The 13425-nt window shown below is 46.9% G+C and overlaps 1 protein-coding gene across 1 annotated transcript in view; it reads left to right on the forward strand.

The window, feature by feature from the left end:
* The first annotated feature begins 3059 nt into the window (after positions 1–3059).
* Positions 3060–13425, forward strand: part of LRRC1 (leucine rich repeat containing 1) — a 77220-nt gene continuing 66854 nt past the window's right edge. Inside the window, exon 1 of the mRNA XM_075145242.1 lies at positions 3060–3249. Coding sequence (XP_075001343.1) covers positions 3091–3249 — 159 coding nt within the window. The 5' untranslated portion in view covers positions 3060–3090. The remainder of the gene's footprint in view (positions 3250–13425) is intronic.

Consider the following 13425-nt stretch of genomic DNA (forward strand, 5'->3'; position numbering starts at 1 on the left):
GCTGAGACCTGACGCCCTCTGTCTGGAGGGTGTGTGGGGCATTTCTCCCAAACGGCACAGAAGATGGCGGGACGGAGAGCACCACCAGCTGGCACGAAATCCCTCCCACAGTGGCCACCGCTGGAGCTCTTGCCTGTTGTCAGGCTCAGCTGTGGGACAATGTGGATGCTTCCAGCCAAGCAGAAGATGCACAGGAGGTCCTGAAGTGCCACTCACAAGCCTGTTCTTAAGAACTGGAGCTCGGGAGTCAACCTGTTCACCCTCCCGTTTGGCAATTAAGCAAGTCACATTGTTCTTCAGTTTCAAATGCTTTCATGCCAGCCCATCCCTACAATGTAGTCTTATATAGGACTGCATGTCCTATGCATACCGGGGGCTGTCAGCCACAGCCCTCCCTTGTTCACCTGCCCTGCTGCATGGCTCCCCTGCAGGCCTGCTTCTCCAGAGGGTTCTCTAGGAAGAAAGGCACCCAGGAGCTGTAATGGTTGCTGAAATTAGGCAAGGCAATCTTGATAGCAGATCTCGGTTGGTCTCTGCTGAGAGCACCGGGTTCCCTGCATCTGGTTTGAGACCTCCCATGTCAGAACTTGGGTCGGAGCTGCCATGAGAAGCTTGATTTTCTGAACCTGGCCCCTCTGCTTGCTCTCAGGGAGGACCAGCCTCACCATCAGCTGGAAGAAGTGTGCTGTCAGTGCCCAGCTGGCCACCAGCTGGGACCCACCAAGAGTGATGGTGATGGTCCTCCTCATCTCCACTTCTGAGGTCTGCGGGCCAACCTCCTGCATCCCTGTCTTTGCCAAGCTCTGTGCCGGTGCACAACACGTTTGTTTGATTTTCTCCTGTCTTGTAGTTATCTAATCTCCTGCCCCGGGGCTGGGAAGGCCTGAGAGCGCTGGTGTGTGCCTGCCCCGTTGCCAAGCACACGTGAACGCATTTATGAACGCTCCCTCCGTGGGTACTGCAGGAGCTGAGGAAAGCTTTGCCTCAAAATATTGTAGATATGTTGAGAACACTAATCTCCAAGCCCTGCTCAGAATACCATTAGGTAATGATCTCTCTCTCAAGTGCAGGATGAAAAAGATCAATTGCAGCTTTATTTTGCGTGTGCTATAAATGGTTCGTACACTTGTAGAGGATGAAAATTATGTTGGAAACCCAGTTATGGTCCTCTGAGGTGAAATGCCGACGCTTTGTCACCAACACACATTTTTTAATCATGGCATGGTCAGAAGTCAGATCATTTCCTGTGGCTTTCTAAAAAAACCACTTCAGTTGTTATCAGGTCAGCAATATTTACAGTTCTTTCCTTGCAGGCTAGCAGATTTCTTTACATACTTTATTTAGTCACGTTGGGAGGTTCCACATGGTTTTTTGTAGTTCCTGGATATATTGATTGAAGAAAGAAACTTGGTTCTGACAGATCTTTTTAAGGTACTTATAAGAAAATGATAACATTTTAAAAGTTTATTGTTTTACAGGTCAGCAAAGAGTAACAGTACACAGGGTGCTAAAATGTCTTTTTTAAAACCAAAAATTGGCAGATCACTGCAATTCCCAAAGAAATTAAACAAGTGTAGCTTGCAAGATTTATCAGCTGATTTAAGAAAAAACAACAATAAATACATTGCAATTTTATAAGACTAAGTATTGTCAATTACCGTGCAGGAATTGAAGAACAGAGGCGACTACAATAAACTTCCCCCTCTCCCCTATTCCTGTATCTGCACCCAGTTATAATTATGCAAGAAATTAGCAATATTTCAAAAGCAGCTCTGATATTAAGTGCCTGTGTTCAAAAGTATTTTATATCACTGTGTAGATTACAAAATTGCTGTTATGCAACCAGAGAGAGGAGAGCTTCTGAAACTGTGTTTTGTTGTCGGAGCTCAGTGCATCGCCCCGCTCGCAGGGGTACTACGAGGAGCGGGGCTGCGGGAGCCCGGAGCCGGCAGACGCAGGCAGGGGGCTGCCGGCGTGTTTACCTTCTGACCCTACAAGCAGCTCTTTTGAAAGTGGATTTAAAAAACCTTAGTTCAGAAAGCCTTGAGGATAGTATATTGATTTTTTTTAATGCCACAGCAATGCAGTTTGAAAGGAAAAACATCATCCACGGCCACGGTACCTAAACAGCATTCCATACATTTTATTACGTTGCTTTCCCGATAGCGTTGTGTTCCAGCAATTGAAAAGAGAATGCTGAGCAGCCTGCGCACATTCCCGCTCGGCGATGCCTGCCAGCATCTGGGGTGAGGAACAGCGTGTCTGAAAGTAGGTAAAACGAGTGGCCCAAACCGGTTCGCGGCATTCCCACTCATTTCAAGCCGTGTTACGCCCCCTGACCGAAAGCAAACCCGTGCCTCCCCGTACCGCCGCCTGCAGCGACGGCAGGCGGAGGGAGCCCTGCGCGGCGGCTGCCGGGACCCCCCAACCCCCGGGCGCAGTAGCCCCCCCGCCCCGGCCAGGCTCCACACTTCCACCCGGGGGAAACTCCGTGCCGCCGCCGCTTTATCCTTGGCAGAAAGTTCTGCGGGCGCCCGCCCCCGGCTGCCCCGGGGCGAGGCGGCGCCGGAGGGGTGCGGGTGGCTGGCCGCCTCCCCGGGCAGGCCGGCGGGCCGGGGCCGGGGCCGGGGCCGGGGCGGGGCGGCAGGGCCCGGCCCCGCTGATGTCAGCCGGGACGGGGGAGGAGGGGAGGGGAGAGGGGGAGAGGCCGCCCGTGTTCCGGGTCAGGCGCGGGAATGCGCGGCGGCCGCCAGCAGCAGCGCTGCGCCCGGCGCCCCGCGATGCCCCTGCGGGGAGGGCAACGGCTCGCCGCGGAGCAGTAGGGGGGGCGCCCCCCGCCCCGCTCGGCTCCGGCTCCCGCCCATTGTTCTCCCGGGGCCGCCGCGCTCGCCCGGGGCCGCTTCCCGCCGCCGGCGGCGGCGCGCTGGATGCGGGTTGCCGCCGCCGGCTCGCCGGGACCCGCGCTGCGCGGCGGCCGAGGGGGTAGCGGCTCCGGCGGCCGGCGGGGAGGAGGGGGCGGCGGTGAGCGGCGGCGCCGCCCGCCCCGCGGCCCCCAGCGGCCCGGCCCCCGCCCCCCCCCCCGGCGGGGCGATGTTCCACTGCATCCCCCTGTGGCGGTGCAACCGCCATGTGGAGTCCATCGACAAGCGGCACTGCTCGCTGGCCGCCGTGCCCGAGGAGATCTACCGCTACAGCCGCAGCCTGGAGGAGCTCCTGCTGGACGCCAACCAGCTCCGCGAGCTGCCCAAGGTGAGCGGGGAGCGGGAGCGGGGGGCGGCCCCGGCACCGGGGCCAGGCCGGTCCCCGCCCCGCCCGCCGCCCGGGGCGGGGGGCGCAGGTGAGCCGCCCCGGCAGGTGCCCGCCGAGCTCCCCGGCCCGGCGCCGGCGGGGTGAGGCGCCGCCGCGCCCGCCCCGAGGCTGCGGTGTGGGGCTCCTGGAAGCCCTGGGGCTGCCGTGGCATGCCGGCCCCGCTCGGCACCGCGCGGTGTGGGGCGGCCGGGGCCGCCAGTCCGTGGTGGTAACCCCGGGAGTGAAAGGCGGCGCCGGAGTCTCGGTTAGGGTTTAGCATTGCGCCGTGGTTTGATGGTAAATGGGCTTTCACGAGCGAAACCTGGAGGCCCGCCTCTTAGGGGAGGAAAAGTACTGTTTGGAGGGCAGAGGGGTTAGGAGTCACAGGATGTGAATATATGTTGTGATTAACGTTCACGTCATCGGAATAACGAGACCTTGGAGGGTATTAAACCCTCCCCTTTTTTCCCCTTTCGATAGATACTATCTGCTCTGTACATGGGAAAAAACCAAAACCCTCTAGCAGACAAAAACGTTCCCGTTTCTGCCTTCCACGCCTGGAAACTTGGTCATGCAAAGCAAGAGAGGCAAATAAGCTTTTTCTTTTTCTCGGTGTAAGTCCCGCAGCGTTGTCAGTGAAACGCGTAGCCGAGCTTTTGTTCATAATCCTTTTTCGGTAGTATCTTCAAAGGTGAATTTACTTTCAATTTAACGCGGTTTTGAGACGTCGAGGTGGTATCCGCCAGCGTGACTTGCCGGCTGGCACTTGCTGATTTTGCTAGAGAAACTCCGTCAGAGTAATTCCAGCGAGGCACTGTTCAACTCTACGGATACAGAGCGAGTGGGAGGCATGATTGACGTTTGACTTGATGAACCATGGGCATTTTTCAGTGTTTCCTCTTTAAACTTTGGACACCTCAGAAGCCTGTGTGAGTTTTGGTTGGTAGAGTTTGACACTGGAGGGGAAGTGTTATCTGGAAGGTGCACCTTAAATGTGTGTGAACTCTTACTAACTTGGAATCCAAGAAACTGAACTCACTAGCCAGAGAAATTTTCAAAAGCACCTTTGTTTCAACCTGAATCAAAGTTGGTCTGTTCATAGCAAAACCTAAACAGTCTTTTCTTTTTCTAAACTCAGTACTCTCACATAAACTGTTTTTTTTACTCTAGGTAGTAAGAGTAGTCATGGTGGTGAAGTTTTCTGATAGACAGTAGTGAAGATATTTGGTTGAACTGATGTATTAAATTTGGCTTTTTCTTTTGAAAATCCTAGGCGCAGGTTTGCATCTTCTTGTGACTGAGCTCTTTATCCTTCTGAAGTAGAGCAAAACTGGTTTACATAGTCTCCGTGTGGGTGCTATTTTTACTTCCAGCAGTTTCTGCTGGCTTTGTGCACAGACTAGACTCAGGAGTCTCTTTCTCTTTGTGCTAAGCTTTTCTTCTTAGTGTTGACTTTCAAGCGTGTACACTTCTTATTGTAGGGATACTGAATGTGCTTGTGACTGAAATCCCACTGAGACCTATGTCTCTCTTCTCTTTTTTTTTTTTAAAAAAATAATAAATCCCCCACAAACTGGTTGCTGTGTGCAAATGTAAAGATAACGTTCATGGTATTATATGGTACTTATTTCTGTAAATAGAGTGCAACTATTCATTGTTTCTCCTCTTCATTGAATTGTAATATATGAAATAGCCTTTTTGTCCTGTGATGGCTAAAAAGACCACTTCTTCCCATTACTTATATGTGAGTACATATTAAGTTCCATACATGTAAAAAATATCTGAGCGGGTAAAGGAAAAATAAAACAACCCAGGCTCCTTGGCATTGCAGTGGAATCAAGCAAAAGTTAAAGTTAGAAGATTTTTTTATATGCATGGATCAGATTACACGAGTGCCTAAATATACTGTAGGAATACGTTTGTGGGTTTTTAGCTGGACTAGGAGGAATCCGATGAAATACAACCGCAGAGACACACTTGTAGTATCTGTCCTGAGTACTTTGTGCCTTGTCAGCAATGCAGGAAGGCATTTTTATTAGGGCTTCCTGCACGGACCTATGAACTTTCCTTGTCAGTTCGTTATTAATGTGTTCTGATAAATGGAATATAGTACCATCATCTCAGATAAGTGTTGACTCTGTAGGAGTTTTGGGTACAAAAATACAGCTGCAATCCTGGATCTGAAACTAATCTATTGAAGCTGGAAATGGATGGGAAAAGCCTCATTTTAAATTCCTACCAGCAAATAGTTTTTAAAAGTTCTGCTATAAGAATCTGGCTGAGGAGAATAGCGGAAGATCTCTCTTTGGAAGATAGCTACAGGGTACACTGTTCATTCCCCCTTACGTTAAACGGGTAGTGTTGATGCAAACTGCAGATACAGAATTGGAAATAAGTACAAAAAGCAGGGGTACACCATACCTCTTGCAGGGAAAACATAAGGGAAATCATTAGGGCGTATAATTAACAAACTGTTAGGTCAGCATAGATCTTAGTGGTCGTTACGCCCTTAATCTAGTGTAATGCATTATATTAGTCTTACTTTACCCCGATTAAGTTTCCTCTTTATATGCATAAAGGCAGTAACACAAAATCAAACCATTTTTGGGCTCAGTTCAGGCCTAAACAAGTCAGGAGACTTGTTTAAGTCTTGGTGTCCGTCTAGTTAGGTGTTTTCCCATACTTGATGAAGTCCTGAAGTTCCCAGTGATCTGTGCCAATTCCTGGCGAATCATCTGTAGGCTGTGCTGATGCTGTAATATATCCCATAACACCAATAAGGTGTTCGTGTCACTGAGATGGTTGTGATCCTCCTTAGGAAATTGCTACTGTGAAGGCTTACCTTGAAATAGTGAAGAATCGCCCTGTAGACTCTGTGACTTGCAGCAGAAGTTGCCATAGTTGGATGGAAGAGGAAGACGCCAACTCTGCTGCCCTGCTCTTCGTTCTGTGCACTGGTAGTTCAGACCTCATCTTCCCAGTGTGGGCAGGTGTGGACTGAAACGGCTTTTAGAGCAGGCAGGAGGTCTTGTAGTACTTCTCTGAAACCAGGTAGATATCGGTGAGTTCTTTTCCCAGCTTTGCCATGTGGCAAGTCTGAGACAGTGACGATGGCTTTATCTCTAGACATCTGCTTTCCTTCCACTTACACAATTTTTTTCATCCCTTCAAACGTAAAGCTTTCTGAGGCAGATAAATATCAGCAAGTGGCATGTTGGAATACATGAACTCGCTGCACTTTTCTCAAGTTGATGGGGCAACTTGTCTTGGATGCATGCGCTTCCCCCTTTCTCCCCTGTTTCTCCCTGCCCTCGTTTCTATTAAGCAGCAATGAAAGGTGTTCTTTGGTTTGTTTGCTCCTGTACACCAGTAAAAGAATACACTCTCATACACCCTAAAACCTCCATTTTGAAGTACAGAAGTAGTCTTAGGCTTTGTTTAATCTGCAGTCTTTGCTAGCATACTTAAAACCTCTATTATTTGAGAGGACAGTAGAGCATGGCGTATGTTAGGGTGTCACCGAAAAAAACCTAGCAAAACAAACATACACAAAAACACCCTCAAAAGGCGGACAACTTAAAGAATTGCTGTAGCGTCTCGATGGGAAGGGACTAGCAGAAAGACCTAGCAATATTGCTGCGTTGTACATTGTGAGAGTTATCTGAAGTATCCCGAGGAGAGGAGAAACAAGATATACACTTGAATTATTTTGAAAGAATTACTTTGTTGGTTTTATTTTTGTTGTGTTGGCTGACAAAATGTATGGTAGAATTCTTCACCTCTTTCTAAGGGGAGAAGAGTAGGAAGGGTTCATCTGGAAAACATCTGAAAAGAAATGTCCAAGAAGCAGAGGGGGATGTCTTTGCCCCCCATTATTTCCAGTCCTTCCTTTGTTTGCTCCCTTGTGCGTTAATGTGTATGTGGACCAGGAAAAGAATGGGCTAACTCAGTTTCTCTGACCCCCTTTTCCCTACAAATACGTTTTTTTCCTAATCTATACCTGTCAGCCTCTCAGGAATACAAGTTAATAATTTATATTTGTACAGTAACTTAAAATTTTTATATATCATTTTGCAGAGGGATCCTTTTGGTTTCCCATGTCAGTACACTGATTCTTTCCCCAGGTCTCCTTAACTGCTCTGCTGGATCTCTGGATCCCTTCTTCCCTCCCTTCCCCAGTTACGTGATGGACAACTTGTGCTTATGTTGACAGCGACCTTTCTCTGCTGTTACCACTGGTGTCTCAGACTCCTTGCCCCGCACGTTGGTGCTTTCCCGTCCTTCCCCGTCCTTGACGTCCCAGGATCTTGCTTACTTCCTCCGACACAAACAGCTCTGTCTGCCTTGTGTTTCTGATTCTTTGCTTCCCCTCCTGTCCCTTCTGTGCCGGATTCTTGACTGCCCTTGTGAACATTTTTTTTTTCTTCTCTTTGCACTCTGCTCTTTCCCCTTCCTTTCTGCTGCCGCCCAGGTTCCCTCTTCTGCTCTTGCCCTTCCTGCAGGATGAGCCAGCCTGGTGGGATGTGCCGGAGGAGCAGGCTGTGTACTATTAAGCTGCTGGTGGTTTTCCACAATATTGAGGTCTCTCTGGCCTTCCTTGGCAGATGTGGCTGTTTTCCCACAGAACAGCAATTTCTAGCTGTCAGCATGCTTCTCACCACTTCTGCTTTACAAGACAAATTAAAGAGCTGCACCCTTCGGTCTCAAAAGGAAGGGCTTTGTATAGGGCCAGTGGCAGTGTGGCTCTCAACTTGCTTAAATAATTCCTTCTCCTGTGTTGGATCCTAAATGCCTTCTGTTGAATATTTAGTGTATCTGATTTGATTGGAAAAAAAAACCATAGTATGTGGTCACCAGTGTGCATAGAGCGACTTAAAAATGTAGTTTGTGGGTTTTTTTTCTAAATCTGGACCATTTTTATTTTCCTTAGGAGTGAAAACTTGGAAGGCTTTTTCAACTCAAACTGTAATGTGTAGTATATCATTTGCTACACATCAAAAACTATACTTCACCGAAGAGTAGGCTTTCTGGCAAATTGCTTTGATAAAAGAAAATAACACATTCCGCATGATGCATTTCAATAGCTTGTCTAATGAAAAGCATCAGATAAAAATAAAATGCTTTCAATTCTATAGATCAGTCGGTAGTTGATTAAATGTTGTTTCCTACTCCTGTACATTAGAATTTAAGGGCCAATACATCCTGTCAACTTAATTTCTCTGTGCATGGAATTTGCAGTACAAAACTGGATCTCTGCATTTTTTTTTCCATTGGTAAAAAAATAGAAATTTCTTAGGAACCTTTGAATGCAGTATTATATTTTGGCTTTTATGTTAAATCGCTAGCACTCTTTGCATTGGTGGGTGGTGGAAATAGCTTATAACTCTTGTTTTGCTGCTGTTTTGTCTTGCTGCTGCTCAGTTGTTTTACTCAAAGGATAAAGACCACTTTCCTGTGAGACTTTTTGCAGATGTTGTTTATTTGAAAACTTCAATGGCAAAAAAATTAATTTGAAATTTTATGTATGCACTTAGTTTAGCTTAAGAGTCTGCTGAACTCTTTCTTCTTTTGGGAATGATTTTTATGTAGTGTTTGTAAACCTAATCTGATGCAACTCTGAATCATTTCATTTTTCTGTTTGAGCTTACAGCTTGTATCTGTCATCTATAATTTTTCTTCTTGGTGGTATATGCTAAAGCTTCTCTGTAGAGTTATTTGATGCATGCGAGACCCCTTCCCTGAGAGACCTGGTTACACCCTGGCCTCCTCCCGTGCCCCGGTCTCTGTGTTAGAGAAGCCGATGGTCTGCTGCTGCTGCTTGGCATTCGGCTGAGGCAGTGTCTGTATCTTTATTATGTGTGGTGTTGAAATCCAGGGTGCTGTTATCATACCAAAATCTTGTGAAAGCTCCTTAAGAAAAAGCCCTCTGTTCTTCCCATACCACACCTCTTTCTCAGGGAAAAAACTTTTTAGACTAAATTTCACTGTTCTACCATAGTTTCTCCCATTATCAGCCTAAAGACGCATGCTTGGTCCGTGGCCATTAATCTGCTGTGGAAGCAGGTGGTACCATACTATACCCCTCTCTAAATTCGTGCTTACAGGTTGTAACCATCCCTTCTTAAGATGTAACCATCTAGAAGCTTTATTCCTTTTTTCAAATGTATAGATCTCACTGGGATCACAGAGGCGTGGTGGGATACCTCACGTGACTGGAGTGCTGCAATGGATGAATACAGGCTCCTAAGGACAGGCCAGGAAGGCAAGGTCAGGGGGTTGCCCTTTCTGTGGGAGAGCAGCAGGGATATGTGAAGCTTTGCCTTGGGATGGATGATGGGCCACCTGAGAGCAGGTTGGGGTTAGTGGGTGACATTGTTTTGGGTGTCTGCTGCAGACAGCCTGATCAGGAAGAAGTAGTAGATGATGCCTTCTTCAGGTAACTGGAAGAAACCTCATGTTTGCAGGCCCAGGTCCCCATGTAGGTCTTGAACCACCCTGACATCTTCTGGAAGGACAACACAGCAGGACATAAACAATCCAGGAGTTTTCTGGAGTGCATTGATGACTTCCTAACGCAGGTGGTCAAGGAGTCAATGGACAGAGGCCCTCTGTTGGACCTCATACTTCTAAACAAGAAAGGACAGGTTGAGATGTGAAGGTCAGGGTTGCAGTGGCTGTAGTGACCATGGTCACCTTGGCTGTAGTGACCGTGAGATGGTGGAGCTCAGGATCCTGAGAGAAAGGAACAGGGCAAAAAACAGCATCACAACCGTGGAGGAAACAGACTTTGGCATGTCAGGGATCTCCTTGGAGGTGGTTGATAAGAAAGATGTTTATGCTGCCGTTCAGAGGGACATTGACAGGCTGGAGGAATGGGCAGAGAGGAAACTCATGAAGCTCAGTGAATACAAAGCCCTGCATGCACTTGGGGTCAGTAAAGAGAAATACAAAGCCCTGCATGCACTTGGGGACGGATAACCCCATTCTCCAGTACAGTCTGGGGGCAACCATCTGGAAAGCAGCTTTTCAGGAAAAGGCCCTGGATGACCTGGTGGACAAGTTGACCATGAGCCAGCAGTGCTCCCTCATGGCAAAGAAGGCCAATGATATCCTGGACTGCGTTAGGAAAAGCATTGCCAGCAGGTGATCCTTTTCGTCTGGCCAGCATTGGGGGAAAAACACTTGGAGTGTTGTGTCCAGTGCTGGGCTTCCCAGAAGAAGAGGGTCATGGGCATACTGGACCGCGTCCTGCAAAGGGCCACAAAGGCTATTAAGGGCTTGGAGCATTTGTCATGAGAAGAGACTGAAAGAGCTGGGATAGTTTAGGTTTGAGAAGAAAAAGGCTCATGGGATCTTACTGGTGTATATAAATACCTGATGAGAGGGTGTAAAGAAGACAGAGCAAAACTCTTCTCAGGGGTACCCCATGACGTTTTAAGAGGCAATGGGCAAAGACTGAAACACAGGAAATTTTGACTGAAATAAGAAAACAGTTTTTTTACTGTGAGGGTGGTCAAACACTGGCACAGGTTGCCCAGAGAGGTTGTGGAGTCTCCATCTTTGGAGATGCTCAAAACCTGACTGGACATGGTCCCTGGTGACCTGCTGTAGGTGACCCATGCTTTGAGCAGAGGCTTTGGATGGACTAGATGATCTCCAGAGGCCCCTTCCACCTGTTCTATGATTCTGTAGAGGGCATATCGAGGATTTTACCTGTCTTTAGCTTTGATGTTTTTAATGACGCAAATGGAATTGTCATGTTTTTCACTGTTTATTCACCCTCAAATGTTTAATTGCATTTTACTTTTAATATTGATAGTGTCATGGTGTTTTTGCACATCTTGCTGTAAATCCTTGAAGAAATACCACTACACGATTTGAATGCGCGTGTACTTCCAGTTAATATCAGAGAGAGAACTATGCCACTGTGTGAAACTGAAGTAAACTGTATGTGCACAGTAAAGGTAGTTTTACTGAAAGTTTAAGAATTTTTTTCCAGTATGACAAATGCTGTGTAAAATACTTTCTAAGAACATCTGCAACTTTACAACTTCAGTGTCTTGAGAATACTTACCTTTTGTAAAAACTTTTTGTGAGCGTAGTCAGTTAGTACTAGTGTGAAATGTGTGCTTGAATTATTAAAATAAATAATGGTTTGTAGAGAAGAAACATCGGATCCATATATTAACATCCCTCTAAACATAGAACACTGTGTTAAAGGCTCCAAATAAGTTTATTACCAGATAGGTATCTTTAGTTTTTCTGCTAGCTTCCAGATTCTTCTGTTGTATTGCTTAAGACTTGAAGAAAATACTATGCCTTTTGAAGTCAAATTTGAAAGACCACAGTCTGATGGGAGCAGAGGGAGAACTTACTCTGGTGTCCCCTACAAAGTCTGACTTCCCAGTTAATGTCCCTGAGATTGTTCAGAAGATTTTGAAGTCTGCTTGGTTTGAAATATTTTCTAAAGGCAGTTTTTTTGTAGTAACAGCTGAGTTCTACTGATTTTTGACTTCAGTTGGAAGAAAGTAATTAGGTGGTTATGTTTCAATACTTCTAACTTTTTTTTTCTGTAAGGGGTGTATTGTTGTAGTAAATTGGTAACATCCCCTTCTCTGTGTGATGTAAACAGATAAGACAAGGTTTGTGGGCAGAGATTATACATCTGTAGCTCTAAAATAAATTTTATGATTATACATGGAGTTATTTTTCTAATTATATCAGTTGGTCTAAAAAAAGATGTTACCTCCTGCCAACAGTCTTGTATACTGGAAAAATGCATGCTACAAGTTCATTAGTGAGATTAAATGTGGGTTGGGTTTTTTTTTTTGTTTCTCCAAATGGCAAATGCATTTAACTGCAACGAATCCATATTTCGTTATAGCAGATGTTTTCTGGCCTCTCTTAAAGGCAGAGATAGTCCCTCCCTCCACTCCAGTGGCTATGGCATCAGGTGCTCTTTAACCTCTGTTGCCTCTGCTTAATTGACATAAAAGAGAAAGTAAATCCTTGCCTGCCAGGAAACAGTATGGGGCAACCTGTTCAATGCGTCGCTCGGCAGAGCAGCATTTTGATTCGGTGCTGCAGTGTATTGGTTTTTGAGAGTAGATAGTCCCTTGTCCCTTTTTTAAAATGGATGGTAGCAACTGAGACTAGGACCCGCAATTGGCCCATCGTTGGCTGTAGTTCAGAAAATGGCAGGTGCTTTGAAAATAGGGGCCAGAGACGTAGCAGGTAGATGTTGAATGCCAGCTTCAGCGGGGCATCGGTTATCATTTTTGCTCTGTCTCCTGTAGACCCTTCCCCCGCAACCCTTCTGCCTGGCAGAGCCTTCGTATCAGGCTTTAAAGCATCCATGGGAGGGGGAGATAGCAGTTGCAACATCTGGTTCCGTTTAAGGTACGTGCCCATGAACTGTGATCTTTGATTAATACTTTCTCTTATCGTGAAATCTAGTAATTTTATTAATGTTTTGTATGGATTCCTTCTTGAATGTCTGCCCCTATGCTGTGCGCCATTAATATTCATGATGAGAAAGTTGGTGCTAGGATGCTGCAAGACCAAAGTACAACTTCAACATATTCTACAAACACGGTTTGGGCATGTGAAATGATCTTTGACCATGCGAAAAATCTGTAGCAGTTCTGGTTTTGCCATGAAACATGTGAAGATAGAATTAGAGACCTCAGCTGCCTGGAGCAGTTGTCCATTTGCTGGCTTGCCGCCTAGCAAGCAGGAGGAGGTCTGCGTACCGCGGTCCATCACCAGCTGCTGCTGCGTCTCCTCGTGGCTTGAGAGGAAATCCATTAGCTGCTTCCAGTGACTCTTTGATGCAGGGTCATCCACTGCATGATGACTCTGCTGTGCTGCGCTGTGAATTAGTCCCTGCCCTCAGAAATCATTTCAGTATCTCACTTAGTACTTTATTTGAAAATTAAAGTGTGTTTGGCCCAAAGGATCACGTGGGATCCATATTTGTGAAACCCTGTTGCCCTCACCTGCTGTCCCTGCTCGCAGGTGAAAGCAGGTGAAGTGACTTGAGGGATGTTGATGTTGATAGCAGGCTTTGTGGGAGATGCCAAGCTGATAACGCCCATACTAGACTTCACTGGAGTCTGCTGGGAGCTTGTTACACGC

Source organism: Calonectris borealis, chromosome 3, assembly GCF_964195595.1.
Source record: "Calonectris borealis chromosome 3, bCalBor7.hap1.2, whole genome shotgun sequence".
Taxonomy (NCBI): Eukaryota; Metazoa; Chordata; class Aves; order Procellariiformes; family Procellariidae; genus Calonectris; species Calonectris borealis.